General features: G+C 43.1%; 1 protein-coding gene across 1 annotated transcript; it reads left to right on the top strand.

The window, feature by feature from the left end:
* Nucleotides 1–368: 368 nt before the first annotated feature.
* On the top strand, nt 369–6230 carry mycn (MYCN proto-oncogene, bHLH transcription factor). The gene is made up of 2 exons (XM_072446731.1): nt 369–1085; nt 3789–6230. Exons 1-2 carry the CDS (start codon nt 410–412, stop codon nt 4478–4480), a joined length of 1368 nt encoding a protein of 455 aa, XP_072302832.1. The 5' UTR covers nt 369–409; the 3' UTR covers nt 4481–6230.
* The last annotated feature ends 18914 nt before the right edge of the window (nt 6231–25144 follow it).

The following is a 25144-nucleotide window of genomic DNA, read 5'->3' as shown; positions in this document are numbered from 1 at the left end:
TGAGCTCCCCAAGTAGTAGATGTCTCCCTCCGCGCGCCGCTCCTGTCCTCACGCGTATCGCTCTCACCGCCGCGCGCACTGATAGAGACGGGATCAACGTAAACAAACGGGACGAGGTGCGTAACCAAAATCACATCTGCATTTCAAACTGTTCCTCTGTCATCTTTGCTTGTGTTGTGTGTGTGTTTAACTGCTGTTGTGTTCACGGCTTTGTTTGATTTTCACTTTGCGCGTAATTGGCACTTTTACGCACAGCCGGACACGTGTTGTTTTAAAGTGTACGGGATGATTTACAGATGAATTAGACTTGGGGGGGTGCGATGTGTGTGGGCTGTCCCAGGTGTGATGGAGGGCTAACGTGTCCCCTTGTCCCTCTGACCCGAACAGGACTGGTTTATATCGGGACAGAATGCCGGCGATCATCGGTAAAAACTCGGACATGGAGTTTGATTCGCTGCAGCCGTGTTTCTACCCCGACGAGGACGACTTCTACTTCTGTGGTCCCGACTCAGCGCCACCGGGGGAGGACATCTGGAAGAAATTCGAGTTGCTGCCCACTCCGCCCCTCTCCCCGAGCCGCGCGGCGCTACCGGGAGACGCGGCAGCTGGAGGGGACGGGATTGTTGACCCGTTGGATCCGCTGGACTGGGCTTCGGAGCTGCTCCTTCTCCCCGGGGACGATATTTGGGGCGCCTCTGACGACTTGGACTTGTTCGGACCCAATTTGGATACCGCAAACACGAACGGCATCATCATCCAGGACTGCATGTGGAGCGGGTTCTCTGCCAGGGAAAAGCTGGAGCGGGCTGTGACTGAAAAACTCGGCAGAGCCATTACCGGCGGCGGCGCGGCGGCGACAGTGGCCGTGGCGGCGGCGGCGGCGGCGGCGACGACAGCCGCGGCACCGGGGGGTGGCAGGAGCGCGTGCGTCAAAGCGCCCGCGGCGGTTACGCGCAGCCCCGTGTCGGAGTGCGTGGACCCGGCGGTGGTGTTCCCCTTCCCGGTGAACAAGAACAGTGGTGTGGACGCGGCGGGGAGCGTGGACGCCACTTCTTCCACGCACGGGAGCGCACACAGCGACACCGGTAAGACGAGAAAGAACACACCAAAAACTATTCATGGAAAAATAAAAATATTGACACAAATCCCTTTAAGTGCTTTGTGTTATTGTTTGGGTGAAGTTGGTAGGTGGTATAGGTCTGGAGCTTGTTCATATGACTAGTCCCGAATCGGATTACCTCACACGCACACGCACGCACGCACACGCACGCACACACGCACGTACACGCGTCCTCGGTGCGTGGAGCGCAAAGTGGCAGCAGGGTTTTATGTAAGCAGCGGGCGCTTCATCCGGCAGATGGCGGTAAAATGGGGAATTGTGCTCTGACCCTAGCTGGCATCCCATAACAAAAAGACACTCAGGGTGCGTTCACACTTGCCCATTCACCGCACCAAAATTGGGACTAAACAGGACTAAGCCCGGAACTAAACCTGGACTAGACCAGGAGTAAGCAAGGACTAGAAAAAAGAGCAAACCAAATCCAAATCGTGGCCAAAATGGGCACAATTTAGGACCAATTAACGAAAAGACTTGCCTGCTGCTGGTGTTATTCCCTGGTTGTGCATTCAATTATGGCACAAGGCTACAAAACAAAGCAAATCTGTGTTTACAATTTGGATGAAGACACCATTTGCGCTCAGACAATATGATTGCTGATTTTTTTGCATTGTTTTTTATTAACAAAGACATTTATGGACCGTTAATATGTTTCCTGAAAAGCATATGACTTAAAGCGAGTGCATAAAAGTCTCATTTGGGGTTCTTTCTCTAGAATAAGTTCACGTTTTTTAAATATCCTTTTAAGTTCCTCTCCCTTTGGCTTGCTTTGCGCTCTAAATAAACATTCCTTATCTTGGGGCACTGGCAGTGACATAGAGGTACAAAGGAAGGCGTCCGACTTGGCACACATATAAGCACAGGGTATACTTGGCCAATAGGCCTCCCACACAACAGTCGGAGAAGCTAAAAAGACAGAAAGAGAGAGGGTGAGAGAGGAGGGAGGTGGATACAGGAAAAGGGCTATTCTTTCAGGCGGGGTGACAGCATGCTTTGAATGGGCAGCCTCCATCTCGACAGCTGTCTGTTTGGCACCGCTCCAATGCGTATTTTCGACACTTTGCAAATGAAATATTGCATTATTGTCCTGCATTGACATTTAGGTAGACTGTGCGGTTAAACATGACGTGGTTTACCAGAAAACGTCAAGCCAAACCAGATGTTTTGAGTGGTTATATTTAGCTGTGCTGCTACCCTCAGAACCGCCCTCACATGTGGGAAGGGTGACCACTTGTCTCTTGGTTCAGGCTGAATGTCCCATTTTTTCCTTGATGCAATATAAAAAAAAGTGATATTTGGATGTATCTTCCAGGGTTGTGGGTCTTGGCACTTTTACCGTTCCAATTCATCTCTGTGTTACGATTGATAAAACTAAATTATATGGTGTTATTGCAGATATTATATAAAAGCTAAGATTTCCGTCTCTTCATGTCCCACCACATTCAACAGCGTGGTCCCCTACAAGTGGAGAGAGCTGACCACGCCCACTCAACCGCTCTGTTTCTCCAGTGCGTGAAGCTTTTTGTCATCCATCCATTGCCCCACGGTGTCTGTGCCAGGGGTTGTGCCATGACAATTTTTTGCACATGCGCCCTTGAAAGTCTGTCTGGAGTGAAGTGATTTACAGTAAAAGTGCTAAAAACACTCCTTCGGCTTAGTCTAATCTCAAAGCAATTTTTACGATAGACCCCGTGGTTTCAATCACACCGGTTGTGATAAGTCTTCGCTGTAGGTAAAGAGGTCAAAGAGTGCAATTTTAAGCGGGGGCATACATAACCGGGTTTAGGTCTGGATTACATCATAGTTTACATCTGGTCCCGACCTAGTTTATACCTGGTTTAGTCCTGCGTTGCATTGTTTCATGTCCCGGTTTAGTCCTGGTTTAGTTTTTTGATAGTTCGGTCTCTATAATATTAGCTTATATTAGACTTTACAACATTATGATATACGTCATGATATAACTCTGAGGCTGAGGTCAACATATTGTACATTCTCTGCATATAGGAGATTAGTTTTAAAGGAGGGGTAGAAGAAGAAAAAGAAAAATCTAGCCTGTCTGCTTGGTGCCGAGACGGAGCGTGTCAACACCTGTCGGGTAGATTAGCGTGGCACTGACTGACGCCAAGCGCTAACTGGTTTCTGCCTTTGGAAACAACCATTGAGCAACACATTTCTTTTCTACCTTCCCACACTCGCCCACTGATGTGATTACAGAGCTGTCAGAAAAGAAAAATGCTTTGAATACTTCAAGTGTCAAAGGAAGTCACTGCAAGAAGGTTTGGTGGGCAGGGCCGGTTTAAGGTTTGGGTGGGCCAGGTGTAAAATTAAGTTCAGGGGCCTTTAAAGTAATTTTGGGTGTATTTATTGATTCACAAACATGCCATTAGAGGCAAAAAAGGTTTAAAAATCAATGGCATTTTAGTAGTTCATGAGCAAAAAGCAAATATCTTTGTCATTTAAAACACTGCCAAACTTCATGCTAATATGCTAACTCAGCAAACAGCAAAACTGATAATAAGACTAAATGTTCAGCATTGAAAATGGGTTGAACACTCCGCTCAGAGCAAGAAGGTCTTAGGTTCAATTTACAACTAGAAACTCCTGACCATGAACCTACTATCTCCCAAGTCCACCCCATTTATGACAAATTTTGTATTTTGTCTCTTCACAGATGAGGATGATGACGATGATGATGAAGATGCAGAGGAGGATGATGATGATGAAGATGATGATGATGATGAAGATGAGGAGGAAGAGGAGATCGATGTGGTAACAGTGGAGAAGAGGCGTGGCTCAGTGGCATCCATTTCCAGCAAAGCCTCTGTGGTCAACCGCTTCGTCAACCGCGCCCCGCAAGAGCTCATCCTAAAGCGCAGCTCCGTTCACCAGCAGCAACACAACTACGCAGCGCCCTCTCCTTACGCTTCCGACGACGACCACGCTCCTCCCGTCAAGAAACACAAACATTCAGACGCGCCAAGACCGCCAACCAGGACCAACTCCTCCTCCTCAACGTCCTTCTCCATCTCCAGCACCCGAAGCAAACGTTCGTCTAGCGGGGACAGCAGCCCACGCGCCAACACGACCGGCTCAGATTCAGAAGACAGTGAACGAAGGCGCAACCACAATATTCTGGAACGCCAACGCCGCAACGATCTCCGCTCCAGTTTCCTCACGTTGCGTGATCACGTGCCCGAGCTGGCCCACAACGAGAAGGCAGCAAAGGTGCACATCCTCAAGAAAGCCACAGAGTACTTGAGTTCTTTGGAAGAGGACGAGATAAGGTTGCAACAGGAAAAGGAGAGGTTGCAAGCGCGTCGGCAGCAGCTGATGCGTAAGCTAGAGGCGAGTAGGACTCGCTAAAGAGATGAAACCGCTAACACACTCAAAAGTACCCCCCTGGAGACCCCCCACAACTGCCACATGTCCAAGCAATCACAAAGAAATGTAGAATGTATACAGAATATTTAAATAAGGGGCTGTGTCTAAAATTTGTCATTTAATTCTATGTAATGTATAATATTTGTGTTGGTGTCCATTGTTAAGTTGACCCCCGTCAAATGAAAATATATTATGAAAATTCAAAAAGTATACCTAAACCCAAAGATAATATAAATTATTACAATACTTTTTCTGGGACCCTTCTGAAGAGGAACCTTGGAATGATCCTTATTTTCCTAACCCTATTGGTGCCCCTGTTAAAATACCTTATGCACTTATGACATCCATAATACATCTTTAGGACTATCATATATATTGTTTTTGAATTATGTAACTGGAGCATATTCATAATTACCGTATCAACTATTGGAAGTTACGTTTCAGCAAGGCTGGTAGAAAATAATGGACAAAGCAACAAATATTATAAATTTTTTAAGTCATTGCATAAATAATAACAACAATTTTGGACACAGCAAAAGAAGTTACTCGTCAATGTTTGGACAATACGATCAATGGCCTTTGTGGTGTTAGCACTGGCTACACGAATCGGCTTTTGCATATATCTTCAAGTGCTCAAGTTTCACACTTCTCAGAGGACTTGCCCCACGTGTTGACTTATGGGGGGCTCCGGAGGGAGGTCTATCTCGGACTGTCACTGCAGACACTTTTTTTGCACATTTGTTGACGTTAAGAATGTTTCGGGTTTACGTTTTCTTTTTTACAGTTTTGTCCCAATCCACACATCGAGGAGAATAACGGAAGCAAGCGGCATGTACTGTTTTTTTTTTGTTTTTTTTTTACGGAAGTCTTTCATTGAACTGATGTCCTTTTTGTATCTTTTTGTATGATTTTTTTATGTACTCACTGTGACACCAGCCTGTATTCAGGGAATTTAAAAAAAGGTGTTATAGGGCACCTTGTTGGAGAGTTCACGTTCACTTACTTTGCCTTCACCACTGCAAGAAAAATATGAAAATTAAATAGTAAATACGTACTGAAGAAATACAGAAACAATAGACTTTTGTATACTTCTCGGGGTCAGAATAGCCACTTTCTCTACTCACACCGGTGCTGTGGGCGTGTTTGTACTGTGCACCTTTTTACCGACACTTTTGTAAATATCAATATTGTAAATATCATAAACTCTAGACAAACTCCCCTCAAACTTGCCTTGTTTTGTAAAACTTTGGATCATTTTTGTTTTTTTTATACGTCATTAAGCTGCCAATAACTAGACTGCAAGTTTATACACCTTTAAAAGTACTGTAAGCCTCGATTTTTGAGAGTCGCAAAAACCTTGTAATATAACAATATGTTTATTATGGTAGGTTCCTCCTTCTATTTCTTGTATTGTACCTTATTACTAATTCTACACCGTTATACTTTTAGTGTGATGCATACTAAATTTGATACTTATATTTTCGTATGAAAATGAGTTCTCGGTAGATATCACTTGATCTCGTCTTTTCTCCTTCAGAGTCCCTCTTTTGTACAGCAAATGACCCTGCCTTTATACGCTCCTCTGTTTATACATGTAAGTACCGGGTGCATAGAAAGTGGGTAAACAGATATAAGATGGGTTTTTTTTTTCTTTATAAATATGTACATTTAGTGCTGCAACTCATAGCACTTTGAAATACCTCATTTTGAAAATAAATAGACTTAAAATGTTCACTGTTGTACTGTGTTTCTCATTTATTCTTATATTTGAATCCATATTTTTCATATTCAATGGTCACAATACACCTGCTAACATTTCACACATCACACGGCAGTCACAGGGTACAATTTAAAGGACATTTAGGAAAACATATGTTATTTAGTGAAAATGATAGTCAGCCATTCTTCTTTTATTAGCACGAATCCATCCAACATTTACACAAATTAGACAAATGAAAGTGAGGGCAGGGAAAGAGGTCTGTAGAACTGTGGGCAGAAAAGTAATCCTCTGACCTGATAAACAATATATAAGCAATATGTAATTTAAATTCATGTAATAAGGAAAGTTTCTAGTCTCAATTTATTGGACGTGTTCTGGTTTAGACCTGGTTTACATAATTTAGGGCACATTTTAGTCCTTTTTAGACCCGTGTTAATCCAAATTAAGCCCTATTGTCTCTAGTTCTGGTAAAACTCACTATCTTAGAAGGTGTAAAATGACTGAACAAGCAATCAATATGACTAAAATATTGCACAAGAATCATCAAAAATCAGAAACATACAGAATGTGAATATGGAGCTGTGATTACATAATATCTACTGTGTTCACTTGATGCGTCAGACAATTCCAAAAAAATCATTAAAAAGCCATCACAGTCTCATTACCATTAGATGTCTTTGAGATATCGTATTGGCACATCCATTATAATAGAGCAAGGATGATTACATGTCGCATTAAAGGTACAGTGGCTCACCTCACAGCAAGAAGGTTCCGGGTTCGATTCCTGGGCCGGGCCTTTCTGTGCAGAGTTTACATGTTTCTCCCTGTGTCTGGGTGGATTTCCTCTGGTTTCCACCATCAAATCAAATCAAATCAAATCACTTTATTTTTGTAAGGCCCAAAATCACAACAACAGTTGCCTCTGAGGGCCACAGGGAGAAATGAATCAACAATGTCTGTGGTGGCGATGGAGTCAGACAATGTCTGTGGTGGCGAGGGACGATGTCCCAGGGCCCTCTGTCCTTAGACTCTCCTTCTCGGCCAGGAAAAACTACAAAAAAAACCTCTTTGGGAAAAAAGCGTAGAAACCTGGAGGAGTTCCAGTGAAGGAGAGATCCGACTCTCACAGACGGACAGACGGACACGAGGAGACTGGAGCTGGACCCACTCTTCAGGCAGATGAGGGACCGACTGAGGCGAGCTGGACCCACTCTTCAGGCAGAAGAGGGACCGTCTGAGTCGAGCTGGACCCACTCTTCAGATGAGGGACCGACTGAGGCGAACTGGACCCACTCTTCAGGCAGATGAGGGACCGTCGGAGGCGAGCTGGACCCACTCTTCAGGCAGATGAGGGACCGTCTGAGTCGAGCTGGACCCACTCTTCAGGCAGATGAGGGACCGTCGGAGGCGAGCTGGGCCCACTCTTCAGGCAGATGAGGGACCGTCGGAGTCGAGCTGGACCCACTCTTCAGGCAGATGAGGGACCGTCGGGGGCGAGCTGGACCCACTCCTCAGGCAGATGAGGGACCGTCCACACAGGGCAGGGACCACTTCACCAGGGGAGGGGCATCTGGGTCCACAGGTCCTCAGGAGTGAGAGAAAGAAAAGAAGGCGGTGAACAATTTGCAAGTGGAATCAAAAAATAAATATTGTTTGATAGCATAAGTAGTCAGAAGAAGAAGAGGATAGTGCTCAAGCTGCCATACTTCCCCCAGCATAGTTACTCCTAGGGCAGCGTAGCTAAAGCTGTGGGTTTATGTTTCTGTTCCTAACTAGTCTGACCATAAGCGATTTCGAAGAGGAACGTTTTAAGCCTGGACTTAAATGAAGAGACTGTGTCAGCATATTTAACATGGGTCGGGAGCTGATTCCATAACACAGGAGCTTGGTAGTTAAACGCTCTACCTCCTACTGTACTTTTAGAGACTCTTGGGACCACCAGAAGGCCGGCATTCTGAGAGCGAAGAGCTCTGTTTGGATGATATGGTTCTATAGGATCTTTGAGGTAGGATGGGGCCATGTCATTTATGGCTTTGTAGGTCAAGAGTAGAATTTTGAATTTGATTCTGGACTCGACGGGGAGCCAGTGAAGAGACTTCAGCACCGGCGTAATGTGCTCTCTTCTTTTTGTTCCTGTTAGTAATCTTGCTGCTGCATTTTGAACCAGTTGAAAGCTTTTTATGGAGCTTTTAGGACACGCTGCAAGCAGGGAGTTACAGTAGTCTAATCTAGTCGTTACAAATGCATGGATAAGTTTTTCGGCATCACTTTTAGGCAGGATTCTTCTGATTTTGGCTATGTTGCGCAAATGGAAATAGGCTGTTTTACAAGCTTGATTTATATGAGCTTTAAATGAGAGCTCCCGGTCAAATAAGACTCCAAGGTTTCTTACAGTAGAACTGGAGGCTACACTGACATTGTCCAGTGTGACTATCTGCTCAGATAGAGAGTCTCGTAGATGCTTAGGGCCAAGCACAATGACCTCGGTTTTTTCAGGGTTAAGAAGCAGGTAGTTTAGTGTCATCCAGGTTTTTATCTCCTTCACACAAGTACTAAGTCTGTCTACTTGATCGCTCTGATCAGGTTTCATTGATAAATACAGCTGAGTGTCGTCTGCATAGCAGTGGAAGTTAATGTCATGCTTTCTGATAATGTTGCCTAATGGCAGCAACCAACCATCAATCCAAAACATGAACCAAAATCATCCGGTTAACATCCTGACCAAGCCCAGCTCAGGATCTGGAGATGGGTCTTGAGCGCTGCAGCGACTCCTGCTCCTGACGGGTTGAAGGATGGGTCAAATACAGAGAATTACCTTTCCTCATGAGCGATTAATAAAAGTATACTTCACCTTAATCAAAGAAAACAAATCTATTCAACATTTCAACGTTCGACCACAAACAAAAATACATACATTTTTAAATCATTTTAAAAAACAGGATTGAAAGGGTCAAGTGGAGCAGAGAATCCTATTTTCTTATTCACCTGTAGTGTCTCACCTTAATAATGAAAACAACAACAACAACAAAACATAAAACATGTAAAATGTCATTCCCTCCTAAATTTTCCCAGATGTTTTTTGTTGTTGTTTGCCTCAGTTATCCTAAATTAAATCATGATTTTGGTTCATTTTTGTCCTATTGCCCCAGGACACCCCTCCTTCTCCTCTTCCTGTATCTTCCCGTGTCCCGCCCACACGCACTGCTCTCTCCATCTCTTCTTCTGCGATCCAAAACCCTACTGCATTGTTCAGCACGTTGCCTTGGAGACCGGAGCAGCTGCTAAGTGGAAAAAAAAGGGGGAAAAAAAAATCTGTAGAAAAAGAGAGAGAGTCTTTATATTGTACATTTTAGGCTGTGTGTGTGTGAATGCAAATGTGGCTCAGGGTCAGCTTTTGTCCCTCCTGCAATGCGTGTGGCCTGTGCAGAAAAAAGCCTGATATCGCTCCTCAAATGTTTCCGGAGAAGAGCCGGGGAAAGGTCTGTGTAGTTTGCTAACATCACATAACATTTGCTAATAGACTTTTACACTCCTGTGGTTGTTTATGAATTAGAGTGTCCCGCTCTCAGAGTGGGCTAGAGCAAGTAATAATATGAAATGTTTGGCATTATGAGCACCACTTTAACACTAACTGCACTTTTAATGGTCTTAACAAAACAGACAAAAGACTTGACACTAGTTCTGTTCATTATATTTAAGGACAGCATTTAAATGCTGTCAGGGGATAGATGGTCTCCAGTTTTTGCTGTTTGTGGGGAGTCCTTGTCCCAAGTGGAGGGGTTCAAGTATCTTGGGGTCTTGTTCATGACTGAGGGAAGGATGGAACGTGGCGGATCGGTGCAGCGGCTGCAGTGATGCGGTCGCAGCATCGGACTTTTGTTGTGAAGAAGGAGCTGAATCGAAAGACAAAGCTCTCGATTTATCGTGACTGTTCTAGATGCCTCCTGGACGCCTGGGGAGGCCCAGACCCAGGACACTGTAAGGACTGTGTCTCTTGGCTGGACTGAGAACACCTCAGGTTCCACCTGAAGGAGCTGGAGGAAGTGTCTGGGGAGTGGAAAGCCTTCCTGCTCAGACTGCTGCCTCTCGACCCGGCCCTGGATAAAGAAGAAGAAATTAGATGGATGCATGGAACAAAGACCTAATGAACATATAGTTTATACTTACTTACACCCTAACTCCTAAAATCCCTAAACATGAATCATTCTTAATAAACTATGTGTTCATTATGAACTAAGAATTTGTTTATGCTTAATGTGGGACTAGCAAATAGGGCACCCCCCGAAATGTATTTTATTTCATGTTATAATTTATTTAATATCATTTTGTTTGTTTTAGAAAGACAGACTGTGTTCAATTCGCTTTGATTTGCATTAGTGTAGTTCCTATGCCACACCACAAGGGGAGCTCTATTATCTCCGTATCTGGGGCGTCTGCTCAAAGAAGAACTGTTTCCTGTAACAACAGAGAGCATGACATGGACATTGACAAATGTTTGTCTTTGTTACAGGTAAAGTGGTAAAACAAATGTTTATATGGGAACTGTGAACATGAATAAGGCAATAGAGAGACAGTTTAGGCCGAAATTGTCTGTAAGATTATGAAGTTGAAGCCTGGTTGTTGTTTTATTGTAACTTTGTGCTATGCTAACATTAGTATGCTAATATGCTAATCGAAACAAAGGGGATCACCAGGAGAGTTAAAAATGACACTTTTGCTTAATCTAAAAACGTTCTAAGAGAACAAACACACATGTCTGTCACAAATTTGTTTATGTATATGATATTTTGTTATTTTATGATTATTTTGAGCTATTTTACATTGTAAAAGTAGAACTGTTTTCCTGTAACAACAGAGAGCATGACATGGACATTGACAAATGTTTGTCTTTGTTACAGAAGTAAACAACAATGAAAATACACTTTGAACCTCATATTTGAAGTGTGCAACAAAATCTGGTGTCAGAAGTGAGATCAGCGGTGCAGCAAGAAACAGAGATGCAAGAGATGGAGTTTGAACAACTACAAGACCAGCTCAGTGAAGTCTTGGTGCAACTGAACTGTGAGCAACTCCTGGAGGTATGCGTGCACGGTAAAATCTCAACTGAAAACTTGAAAAAGAAGCACACGCTGATCAGAGCCATAAGTGAAGTAGTTGATAAAGCTACAGAAGATGAGGAAGAGGAAGTGGCACGTGAGTTTCTAACCCGCTTGATAACATTTGCAAATGGTCTGAAAGGAAGAACTGACACAACTAAGTCTGGTACAGAAAATCCCAGTCCAGAGGCAGCAATGTTGGCCGGTCTGAAAGAACAATATGCCGCTCTCCAAGTTAACTTCCAGACAGCAACACAAAAACTGGAGGAAGAAATGGCAAAACTCACAACTAGTGCAACTAAACATGAACAAAAAACATCTTTTGTCCCCAGGTCAGCTACTCCACCGCCAACTCAGCTACCTGAGTTTATCATACGCAGAGAATTCAAAATTAATGGTCAAATTGGAGAAAGAGGACAAAAGGATAAATTATCATACTCCAATCTCATTCATCAGATCGAGATGGGACGGAGAAAAGGGCACAGTGAAGCCGAAATAGTGGAAGCTGTGATCAGAGCTGTTAGCCCAGGCCTGACTCTCCGTGATATGTTAGAGATCAAAACAGACTTGACACTAGCTCAACTCCGAACTATCCTTAAAGGACACTACAAAGAGGATAGCTCAACTGATCTCTACCACAGACTGATTAACATCACCCAAGAACACAATGAGTCCCCACAGAACTTTTTGTTCAGAGCAATAGAGTTAAAGGAGCGTCTCTTTGCTTCATCAAGAGAGCCAGGGGCAGAAGAACAGTACAGTGCTGAGCTAATACAAAAAAAGTTTCTGCGAGCTGTGGGTACAGGACTCATAAATGATAATATCAAGTACCAAATAAAAAGCTACCTTGATGATGCTGAGGTTACTGATGATATCCTGATTGCAAAGATTAATGAAGCAGCAAGCCTTGAGTGGGAGAGGCAACAGAAGTTTCGAAAACACAGCAAGGAAACAAGAATCAGGGAAATAAAAGCAGAACCTCAGACATCGAAAGAAGCAGAGATGAATGCTGTTGGAGGCCGTGAACTGTCGTCTGCTGTGCCGCAAAAGACTAAAACACTGCCTACAGTGTCTCATAGAGAATCTGAACTGCTGGACGTTATAAGCAAACTTAAAGGGGAAATAGCTGAAATAAAAAGTGCCATTGTCGAATCAAAAAGATATTCCCCCCAACCACGCATAAATAAGAAAAGAGGCTGTAAGAGGTGCCAAGAGCGTGACCAGGAGGAACAGTGTGATCATTGCTTTAAATGTGGACAGAGTGGTCACCTTTCCAGAGGATGTAGGGCCCGAAGAAAGCCCATGGACCGAACTGAGCCAATAGATCTCTCAGCTAGCATGGTACAAACGCTTCCACTGGTTCCACAGTCAAAACAAAAAGAGCAAAGTGATATGCACAAACTCATTACAGACAGTATTCAGTATCTTGAAACAAAAGGAGCAGCTGACCTTGAAGAAAAAGAAAGAACAGTAGTGAGCATTAATCTCCTCTCACCAGAACGAAGAGCCCAGCTCCTCCACCTGATTGGTAAGAAACACATGATCATCTGCAGGTTTGATGGACTTGAAACAAAGGCATTGTGGGACACAGGCTCACAAGTCTGTCTCATCAATGAGAAATGGAGACAGCAGAATATCCCGCATACAAAAGTGAGAAGTCTGTCAGAAATCCTGGGCCATAACATATTGGACGGAAGGGCAGTGAACCAAACTCCAATTCCTTTTCATGGGTGGGTGGAGGTGAAGTTTGAGCTTCCTACTTCTGAGGTCACACAGATGGAGCTGCTCGTGCCAGTGCTGGTAACAGGTCAAGAGGAAATTGCAGAGGATCCCATCATTGGTTTCAATGTAATCGAGTACCTGCTGGATAGGGGCATATATCCACCACGTGCCATGACAGATGCTGTCAGTGCAGCTTTCTCCTTTGACTGCAAGAAAACTGAAGTGTTTTTGAAAGTGATGAGAAATAAAGAGAAAGGGCTAAGAGAAGGCATGGTGAAAACAGGAAAAGAACTGATTACCATTCCTGCAGGCAAAACAAAGACTGTCCGGTGTAATGTGAGAACCAGTCCCCTTCCAGAACAACAAGATGTCCTGTTTGAGCCAAGTTCTCCTTTGCATCTACCAGAGGGCTTGGGGGTTCAAGAGAGTGTGGTGCGACTACAACGAGGGACGTGGTCTAGTGTCACCCTGCCAATCACAAACGGCACGGCTCATGACATCTTCCTGTCTCCACGAACCACACTAGGACAAACTCGAGCGGTGAAGACAATATACCCAGCTAACACAAAAACAGCGGAAATGATGCAACCGGAGGTAATGACGCAAACTATTGAACAGACTGTCGAACAACCAAGTAGGATTAACGAACAAGACAACAGTTTATGGGATCCGCCAGTTCCCCTGGATCATCTTGGCCCCGCACAACAGCTCAGAGTGAGACAAGTGCTGAGAGAAATGAGCAATGTCTTTGCTCGGAATGACAAGGATGTGGGAACCATACCATCCCTGCAGCTTAAGATCCGCCTCAGTGACCCTACACCGGTACGACACACCTATATTTCTGTACCAAAACCGCTCCATAAAGAAGTCAAAGAGTACCTTGAGGACCTCTTGAACAGAGGCTGGATCACCAAGTCCAAATCGCCCTACTCCAGTCCAATTGTATGCGTGAGGAAAAAGGACGGCAGCCTCCGCCTGTGCTGTGATTACAGAGGGTTGAACCGAAAGTCTATCCCGGACCGCCATCCCATTCCGCGGATCCAAGACATGCTTAATACGTTGACAGGGAGTTCCTGGTTTTCGGTGTTGGACCAAGGAAAGGCCTATCACCAGGGCTTTCTAGAGGAATCAAGTCGTCCGTTCACAGCATTCATCACTCCATGGGGATTGTATGAGTGGGTGAGAATACCTTTTGGCTTATCATCTGCCCCAGCTGAGTTCCAGAGGTCAATGGAGGAGTGTCTGTTGGGGCTACGAGATGAGATTTGCTTGCCTTACCTGGACGACAACCTGGTCCACTCCAAAACGTTTAATGATCATCTTAATGATCTGAAGAGTGTTCTGCAGCGCTATGAGACTCATGGAGTGAAACTTACACCCAAGAAATGTGAGCTCTTTAAGAATCAGGTGCGATTTCTGGGCAGGCTAGTCACTAACGATGGATACACAATGGACCCTGCAGACATTGCCCCTGTTCAGGCACTCAAGGAGAGGAAACCGACAACAATCGGTGAAGTAAGGAAACTGCTGGGATTTGTCTCCTATTACAGAAGCTATATTCCTAACTTCTCACGCATAGCCACCCCTCTTTATAACCTCTTGACAAAAGACAATGCCTCAAAAGAAAAAACAGCTCTAAAGAAGACAAGAAAGATAAAGATGGTAAAAAGTGGTCAGCTCCCAGCATCTTACCCTGTTGTGTGGACAACTGAACATGAACAAGTTCTGAATAAGCTCATCGATTTCCTGTCACAGCCGCCAATCCTGGGGTACCCTGATTTTGAACAGCCATTCATCTTACACTGTGATGCATCCCAGGAGGGTTTAGGAGCAGTGCTTTACCAGAACCAGCAAGGGAAGTTGCGTGTTATTGCATACGGGTCCAGAACTCTAACTGCCCCAGAGAAGAACTACCATCTCCACTCGGGAAAATTGGAGTTTCTGGCCCTCAAGTGGGCCATATGTGAGCGCTTCAGAGACTATTTGTACTATTCACCGCCTTTTCTGGTCTACACAGATAACAACCCCCTCACATATGTGCTCACGACTGCCAAGCTAAATGCAACCACACACCGGTGGGTCGCCGAACTCGCAGACTTCCAGTTCATGATCAAATATCGTCCTGGAAGAGCTAATCGTGATGCAGATGGCTTATCACGCATGCCGCTGGACATGGAAAGATACATGGAAAGTTGCACACAGACAGTGGCACATGAAGTGATGCACAGCGTGACACAGGCTCTGTCTGTCAATGCAGAAGGTACTGACCCCTGGCTGTGTCCATTCACGATCTCTTCTGCAATAGCTGATCAGGAAGTAGAACAAATGACGATGTCAGTACAAGGACTGTCCCGAACTGCTCTCAGAGAAGCACAGTGTGATGATCCTATCATTGGACAGGTGTTGAAATATGTCTCCTCAAATCACTGGCCGAAAGGTGTGAAACAGATTCAAAACACGGATGTAGCTGCCCTAGCTCGAGAAAAACAAAAACTCCACATCAATGAAGACGGGCTACTGTACCGAAGAACAGCAAACCGGTCCCAGCTGGTTCTGCCCAAGAAATACCATGAACTCGTCTACAAAGAGCTGCATGAGGAGATGGGACACCTTGGAGTGGAGAGAGTCTTAAACCTCATCCGAGACCGCTTCTACTGGCCTCATATGCAGCGCAATGTTGAACATCACATAACACGAGTATGCAGCTGCCTCAAGAACAAACGCCCAAACAAACCAACCAGAGCTCCTCTCACAAGCATCACAACAACGCACCCATTTGAGCTTGTGTCAATCGATTTCCTCCATCTGGAAAAATGTAAGGGTGGATATGAGTATATCCTGGTGGTAATGGACCATTTCACTCGATTCGCTCAAGCGTACGCCTGTAGGGACAAATCTGCAAAAACTGCCGCTGAGAAACTCTATGGAGACTTCATGTTGAGATTCGGCTTTCCTACAAGACTCCATCATGATCAAGGAAGGGAGTTTCAAAACAAACTGTTCGCCAAGCTTGAGGAGTACAGCGGAGTGAAGGGGTCCAGGACTACACCTTTTCACCCTCAGGGCAATGGCCAAGTGGAGAGGTTCAATAGGACACTGCTGAGCATGCTGCGGTGCCTGCCTGAGAAAGCGAAAGCAGACTGGAAAGCCTCTCTAGCAAAAGTGGTACATGCTTATAACTGCACCCGCAGTGAAGCCACAGGTTATGCACCGTATTTTCTCCTTTTTGGCCGCAACCCAAGACTTCCCATCGATTTGATGTTCGGACTCACTGCAAAAGACCAAAGTACATCTCACAGAGATTATGCAGAGAAATGGAGACACCGAATGAATGATGCTTACAGACTTGCCACAGAAACAGCCAACAAAGAAGGTGAACGTGGAAAAATGCAGTACGACAAGAAAACATATGGGGCAGATTTGAATCCTGGATCCAGAGTCTTGGTGAGAAATCTGAATGAAAGAGGCGGTCCGGGTAAATTGAGAGCGTTTTGGGAAGACCAAGTATACGTGGTGACTCAAAGGAAATATGAAGACAGTCCTGTATACGAGATACGGCCAGAAAGTGGAAAAGGACGAGTACGGATCATGCACAGAAACCTCCTGCTTCCTTGTGACTTCATGCCTGTGGAAAAAGTCAATTTGCCTTCACAAAAACAGAAGAAGAAGAGTAACAAACGGGCACAAAAACAGCAACCACAAGAAGAACACAGTTCAGATGAAGAGGATGAATGGAGAGGCATAAAAAGATTACAACTACAGAATGAGAGACCTGAGGAACACTATGAGCTGGCAGAGGAGACTACTATAGAAGACCAAGAGGTGGAAAGACACTCAAGTGCAGTAGAGGAAAATGAGCCACAGATGGACGAACAGGAGATGGATGTTGAAAGCCTGGACGAGGACAATGACACACAAAGCAATGGGGAAGACCATCAGTCTCCTGAGTCTGCAGGCAGTGACCAAGAAGACCCCGGTCCATCTTCGATGCAGCAGACAAAGTATCCTTTAAGATTGAGAAAACCAAGACTAATGTTTACTTACCATAGGTTGGGACAACCCACTTTGTCAGATAAATAAGTGTTTAGTTGAACTGTTCAATAGCAACTATTCAGGTTCATAAGTTTAAAGTTTCAGCTTTAATGTTATTATTATTGTATTGACATAGCTCTTAAGTACTATTTTAATTTATTTTTGATATATTTGGTTAATGGTAAAGCCTGACATTTTCTTATGATAGGAGGTTATTGCTATGTTAAGAAACCTTACTCAGAGAAAGTGCAGATACCCCTGGCATGTAAGGGAGGAGGCAGTGTGCTAGTTATAGTGCACGATAACCTTTGCTGCGCACATATGACATCAACGGGAGATACATGTCATATGGTCTTCTTGAAGAAGTTATGCACCTTATAGACTGTGAACTCTGACTCCTACCTTGCTTTAACTTCGAACTATGTAATGCATAAAAGAAACATATGGACTGATAATGTCAGAATGTCGGGACGCCATTTAATTTTGGAGGGGAGAGTGTGGGACTAGCAAATAGGGCACCCCCCGAAATGTATTTTATTTCATGTTATAATTTATTTAATATCATTTTGTTTGTTTTAGAAAGACAGACTGTGTTCAATTCGCTTTGATTAGCATTAGTGTAGTTCCTATGCCACACCACAAGGGGAGCTCTATTATCTCCGTATCTGGGGCGTCTGCTCAAAGAAGAACTGTTTCCTGTAACAACAGAGAGCATGACATGGACATTGACAAATGTTTGTCTTTGTTACAGGTAAAGTGGTAAAACAAATGTTTATATGGGAACTGTGAACATGAATAAGGCAATAGAGAGACAGTTTAGGCCGAAATTGTCTGTAAGATTATGAAGTTGAAGCCTGGTTGTTGTTTTATTGTAACTTTGTGCTATGCTAACATTATTATGCTAATATGCTAATCGAAACAAAGGGGATCACCAGGAGAGTTAAAAATGACACTTTTGCTTAATCTAAAAACGTTCTAAGAGAACAAACACACATGTCTGTCACAAATTTGTTTATGTATATGATATTTTGTTATTTTATGATTATTTTGAGCTATTGTACATTGTAAAAGTAGAACTGTTTTCCTGTAACAACAGAGAGCATGACATGGACATTGACAAATGTTTGTCTTTGTTACAGAAGTAAACAACAATGAAAATACACTTTGAACCTCATATTTGAAGTGTGCAACATTAAGGCTAAAAGTTCCCAAAAAACTAAATGCATTTTCTCATCTGGATGTTATTTTTGTAAGAGTACATATGAGACCCTCAAAGCTGCACTATGTAACTTTTCTGGTGGAGGGGGCTCCACCTGCTCGTCTCTATAGAGGTGTATTCCTTGCCCAGAATCTTCCACTTTATGGCTTCAAAATTACAAGGAAAAGTACTTTTTACCACAGATCTGACCTGTAACTTGGCCCGGTTGCATTTCTGCTTGTCTCCATTAAGGTAGATAAGTGGTGGAAAGTAACAAAGTTAAAGCACTGTACTTAAGTAAAAAAAATAAGGTATATGTACTTTACTTATTTACATTTTACAGTGGATTCTGTTTACTTTTGTTTCACAGCAAATTTTGGTAAATTTATTGGAATTGCATTTTTCCCCCTCCTGTGTCTTACTTTTACTTATTAAAAAGTAAGATACAGTAAGATAAAAGTAAGTAAGTAAGTAAAAATAGTTTTTACTTATTTCACCACTAAAGTACAATGCCATGTGGTTTACTCCAAGAGAGCAAACAGGTGACAGACACTCTACCAGAAACATTACATAGTGTACCTTTAATATATAGCTTTACTAAGGTCAATGTCTGTTATTAACGCAGAATATGCTGATAATTCTCCTCTTATCTCAATTAAATGCTTAAATGTGAAAGTATTTGAAATGAGGACACAGAAGTCACAGAAATATTGCAGTTTTTGTCATTATTTTTGTTATATTTTGTTACTTGACTTTATCCCTCTCCTTCCCTCTTGCTGTCCCACGTCAAAGAAGTGGGGATTGGACCCAAATATGTGCAACTTTGGCAGACTTTGAAGTGGTGCGTTTTATTTTGTGTTTTATTTTTGGAGGTGACTGAAAGGAAAATCTGTTGTGAAGGCAAAGTGCGAATGAGGGATAGATTAGGTGAAGGAGGAGGAGGGCTGACTTTAATGAGAGAGAGGAGAGAGGAAAAAAGACACCATTGCCTGTAGACACCACTGTAGACACCAGAGTGCTCGTGGACAATAACAAGAAAGAAGTAATAAATGAATGACTAATATTGCCATGTGGAGGTCATATGTATCAGTACGCACAGCTAAAAAGCACATCCCATTAGTTTCTCGCTCTGTGACCGCACTCACTTCTGGGTCATTCTGAATGCTGTCGTGTATATGTTCGATGCTATACTGTACCTGTCTAACCATGTAAGTGTAATTCATTACATTTAAAACATAATAATAAGATAAAGTGTACAGTACAGGTTCACAGAATATGCAGTGTGTCGTTTAAAACTACTAAATTCAACTCTTAACTGTCTAATTAATTGAGTTTTGCTTAAAAAAAGATCTAAAATGCTACTACTAAGTGGGTAAAAAAAAAGTCACTCCAACATTGTTCATACTTTTTACCTTGCCAAACATTGAAAGGTCAGCTTGCATCACTCTTTTACATTTTCCAACTCTTGACCCGGGACAATGTGGCAGGTGCGGCAGGTAATCGACAGTCGTATACAGACGGGGCGGCGGCGCTTTGGAGGTGGGAGCGACTGAACGTCTTTGGCGGGACTGAGCGGCTGAAGGGGGGCGGGGTGTAGCTGCTGGATTACATAACAGGGTCTGGTGGCACTTCCAGAGGCCTGTGTGTGTGAGCGTAGGGGGGACAGAGGAGCTCCTTCCCCGGGGAACTCCTCTCACCATCTGCCTAATGGCTTATCTGCCTGGTTATAGGATACAAACACGGACAATAACATCCAGAGCGGAGGGGAGAATGAGAGCGGGAAAAACAACATATTGGAGCTGAGCGAGGATTTAGATGTGCAGATTAGCAGTGACTGTTTTGGAATAAGACGGTCTCTGATGCAATGTGTGTGTAACTGGCGTCCATACTTCTACTGTATGTGTAATTCAATATAGATCTTTATTTATATTGCTCATTTTACAAGCACAAAGTCTCCAAATTGCAGCAAATAATCCAGACAAAACACAACTAAAGTATTAAAAACAGGATAGGAATGGATTATTAATATATAGCACACTCATTAAAAATATAAATCAATTAATCTACCCAATACTACACACATAAATAAGCCAATTACAACATTAAAAATAGGGAAATTACAATTAAAGGGCCACACAATTCTCATGCCGAGTTTCAAGTATGTCTTTTCTAAACAAGACTTAAGCATCAACTGAAGGGGCAGTCTTTATGTGCAGGGAAAGAGCACTCCAAAGTTTAGGATTTCACATTATCATGATTACATAATATAACCCTTATGAAACATTATATTCATCATTTTCTGTGGATAAGACATTCATGGACTCGCATGGCCCAATTGTATCAAAAGAATGTTGTTTGCTTATGAGGACAAAACTTAAAACCACTTTGGGCCTGAAAACCTTGCAGATTTGTGAGGAGTCAATGAGCGAAGCACAAAACTCTGAGGCGAGAAGTTAAACAAAAGGATAAACAAACCTGATTGCACGGTTCTGTCTGAGTTTGACTTGAGCGGTGACCAGACAGACTTTGCTTGAAATGTTCCACAGTGGGGTCTTAAACTGGATTTTGTATTTATTCAATTACAGGCTATTGCGTGGCTTCAAGAAACACTCTGCCTAGCGTCACATGCTCGCGTCCAGGAAGACAGATTAGTTTGATGCCATAACAAGGGACATTCTCGACAAAGCAACAGCATCCTTGTGGAGACAAGCAGGTAACAGACCTTTAAAGGTGCTGGCTCGGATTTGTCACTGTCATTGAAATATTAAAAAAAACTATAGTTAATTTTAAACAGTTTTCAGTGAGCCAAACGTATTCCTCACTTTAACAAATTCAGCAAACGAATTATTCACCAACAACTAGCATTCTAACAGCACATCAGTGGCACATTGGGTACAGTCCCTTTAAATAACCGTTGATGATGGACATATATAGACCATGGGAAGGCTGGGGTCTCTGTTTTAAGGTGGTGGAACTCTGTGTGGGTTGTTAAAGGGGCGGTGCACTGGTGGGAGAGTTTGTGTGGACATATGGTGCTGGCTTGTCCCTGGTTAATGCCCTTTTATCTGTGTGCCCGCTGGCCCAGACCAAACAGTCGGGGCACGCGCCTTTAATGCCCCATTAGAATCTATGAACGGGGTTGGAAAATAAAACTGGTTACCATGGCATTTTCTATTTTATATTGTTACTGTGCTCTTGAGGGCCTCTCATGTTTTATAACCTAAAACAATTTATGTAGTGAAAACCACACATGGCGTACTAACCAGTCAGGCATTCCCTCATCAGGATTGGTGTTTGTACGCCACCTACAGGAAGCAGAGGGAATAAACATGGGGGCTTATCTTATGTAAGCACACAGTTTTAACAGGATTTAACGTCAGAAATGCTCACATCTTTAATTAATGGACTTAAAAACAGAATAGGAGACTGAGAAATGTTCAATAGTGTGGCATTAATTGAATAGATTTAATTACAATGGTTTCATATGCCTTGGAGAAAAAAAACAATTAGTTATCAGTGAGCCGGCTTCAGCTTTCAACAGATCTGATCTGGTGGTGTCACCTATTTGTCTCCATGGAGATAGAACATGTACATGCCATACTTTGGAACATCCCTGGTAAAGCAAGAACATCTTCGTGGATAACCACCAGACAAGTTTAACGGTGCACATTTAAGTTCAAAACGTATTAACTAATTGTAGTTCAAACTTGAATTAACCAAAACTCAAATATGAGTTAATTATTATTATTAGGAGTGGAAAATGTGGTGTTTGTAGGTGTAATTTTATTGAGATCTTTGAGTGCATTTTAAGAAAACAACCGTTAAAATTGATTAAAAAAAGCTCAAAGTAAAAAAAGGTCCTGTGAGGTTGTTTCCATGAAAACTACAGCGTGCCAACACATACTTCTTGTACCCAAGCCCCTCATTTCCTCTGGTTTGGTTCTCCTCGCTCCAGCCCCTCTCTCTTCAGTGATCTGTATTCAGCGGGCTAACCTCCCCATATGGAGCAGACAATGGCCCGGGTAGTGTGGCAGCGTACGGGCACCCTCGGCACAAAGGCATGCCCAGCGCACACACTCGTGGCCTGGCTCAAGTATTCGAGAGGTGCCTGGGGGGTCACCATCTGTTTGGGGGGTCCGCGTTGGGTGCACGTTTGTGTATGTGCGGACAAGGCTGAGGGTTCAACGATGTCAAAACTGCAGTCCTGAAAAAGTTGGGAGAGTGTAAAAGAAAATACAATGTTTGAATTATAATTTTTCTAAGAATTTGTTTACATATTCTATTCTTTAGATAAAACTATAAAACTAGTAGATCTTTACAATCTGAACCAGAATTACAGTACAGTAAGTTAATTCGGTCCAGACCAGCAATACAAATATTGGTTGAAATCAGGTCTAATCCAGGACTAAACCAGGTCTACACAGTTGTAAAGGTGCATATGACACCAGAGTAGTGGGTAAAGTGTACTCACATTACATTTTTAGGGTAACGAGGAACTTGTACTCCCAAAGTTACTTTTTCAAATCAGTAATGCTTTCATTTTGGTTTTGTCTCATCTCCTCACTGCAATCTCAGAGCCAGGTTTGTCTCCCAGCCACAGAGAGAGCAAACACTTGGCCTGTTGTGAGCATGCGCTAAAGAGAAGTAAACTTTCAGATACTTGTTTTTAAAATCTCCTTCGTTGTAACCACTATGTTGCTGTGCTTCTGTACTCTTGCCAATCCACTAATTTTGTTAAGAATGTTTTTCATAACTTGACAGGCCTACACGTGCTTATTGTATGGCATTGTATTGGGGTAATCTGTCAACATAAAAGAGAAATGAATCTCAGTCAAATCCATTCACTTTGCTTGTTTATTTGATATTTTATTATATGTTCTTGTATTTCACATATTTTTTATTATTATATTTTCCATGATTTTCCATTTGGCCAGTTTCAACTCCTTAACGCTTCAACCGATTTCAACATGTTATACCTCATTACGATCGCTTTCGCAGTAGTAAGTGTGCTATTGCTTTTGACATTTGAACAACTTGTACTTTTTGCAGAATTGTCGAATTTTCAAAAGTATTAGTTTTCCCCATTTAAATGAATTTGGGCATTGAGTGTCTGCGGAATTCTTTAGACTTTATTCTTTAGGCTTTATTCTTTAGAATTTTGTGACGGAGCCAGTCGAGCGAGAGAGAGAGAGAGAGGGGGGAAGGGGGAGGGAGAGAGGGGGAGAGGGAGAGAGGGAGAGAGAGAGGGAGAGGGAGGGAGGGAGAGAGAGAGAGAGAGGGAGGGAGAGAGAGAGAGAGAGAGAGAGGGGGGAGGGAGAAACTCCTTAACGCTCCAATCGATTTCAACATGTTATACCTCATTGTGATCGCTTTCACAGTAGTACGTGTGCTATTACGTTTGACAGTTGAAAAATGTGTACTTTTTACAGAATTTGCAAAAGTATTAGTACTCCATTCAGCCAGTTTCCACTCCTTAACGCTTTAACCGATTTCAACATGTTATACCTCATTATGATCGCTTTCACAGTAGTACGTGTGCTATTACTTTTGACATTTGAACAACTTGTACTTTTTGCAGAATTTTCAAGTATTAGTACTTTTTCCCCATTTAATTGAATTTGGGCATTATGAGTGTCTGCGGAATCCTTTATACTTTATTCTTTTGGCTTTTGTGATGGAGCCAGTCGAGCGAGAGAGCGAGAGAGAGAGAGAGAGAGAGAGAGAGAGAGAGGGAGAGAGAGAGGGGGGAGAGGGGTAGAGGGAGGGAGTGGGATGGAGGGAGGGAGAGAGAGGGAGAGAGAGAGGGTTTGAGGGAGAGGGAGATGGGGGAGAGGGAGAGATGCAGACACTCCAGCAATGGCTTCAGCCATTGCAGATTTTCTGGTTGATTATGTTACTGTGTTCAGCAACACAAACGGATTGTCGGCAAACGATATAAGTTATACAATAATGTTAATTATTGGTAACGCAAGAGTACTCTAAAGTGTTACTTTTATTGCAAAGTAGCACAGTAACGCGTTAGTTTTCCAAAGCAGTAACGAGGTAACTTAACAACAAAGTAACACTACCCAACACTGTATGACACATATACAGAAATAGATATTATGAAATAGTGGAGACAAATACCTACAATAGTCTGGGCCAGTCGTTCCTCCAGACACAGCTTCCCCCGTCAACCCGAATAGGTCAAAATCCTCCAATATAGGCTCGTGCTATCTTAGGGTCTGAATGACCCACAGGCGTCTGTAGTAGAACGCCTCCCTCCACATGAAAAAGACAGTTTTATGTTTGAATATACTTTTTAACCTCCGCAGCATATTTGAGGGTAGCACAAGGGTTAAGTCTTGACAGTTTTCCCCAATGGCATTGAATGCTGGGTCAAATGCAGAGGACACATTATTCCTACAGGGACAATACAGATTACCTTGAACCTTGCTTCAACAATTGTATAATGTACCCGTATTTGAGTGTTGTAAGTAATCCTATATATTTGTGGTTGTGTGGTTCCTCAGAGGTCACAAGGTTCTGTTCCACCTGTTTCTAACACTGTCTACACAAAATCACTACTCTGTCTACTCAAATTGAATGTTTTTTGTTCAACTAAAAACACATGTAAAAGAATACATATAAAATAGACACATTCAAAGCCATACTGTGTAACATTCCAGCCAAAGCAATAATGTCTCACCAGAAAAGTGACACAGTGCACCTTTAAGCGCGCGCGATCAAACGTTAGACCAGCGGAAGTGTGATTGTAAGATTCGAATTCCCGCTCTTATGGGGTCCCAACCGACTGAGATCCCGAACAAGGACATGCCCAGCTACTGTAATTGCACGGTGGAAAGAGAGAGAGAAAACTATCAGCGGGAGGGAGACCG

This window comes from Eucyclogobius newberryi, unplaced genomic scaffold, assembly GCF_026437365.1.
Source record: "Eucyclogobius newberryi isolate DKJ021-1_F unplaced genomic scaffold, fEucNew1.0.hap1 SCAF_1, whole genome shotgun sequence".
NCBI classification, from domain to species: Eukaryota; Metazoa; Chordata; class Actinopteri; order Gobiiformes; family Gobiidae; genus Eucyclogobius; species Eucyclogobius newberryi.
The sequence above is the reverse complement of the archived record's forward strand: the minus strand, read 5'-3'. Positions and strand labels throughout refer to the sequence as shown.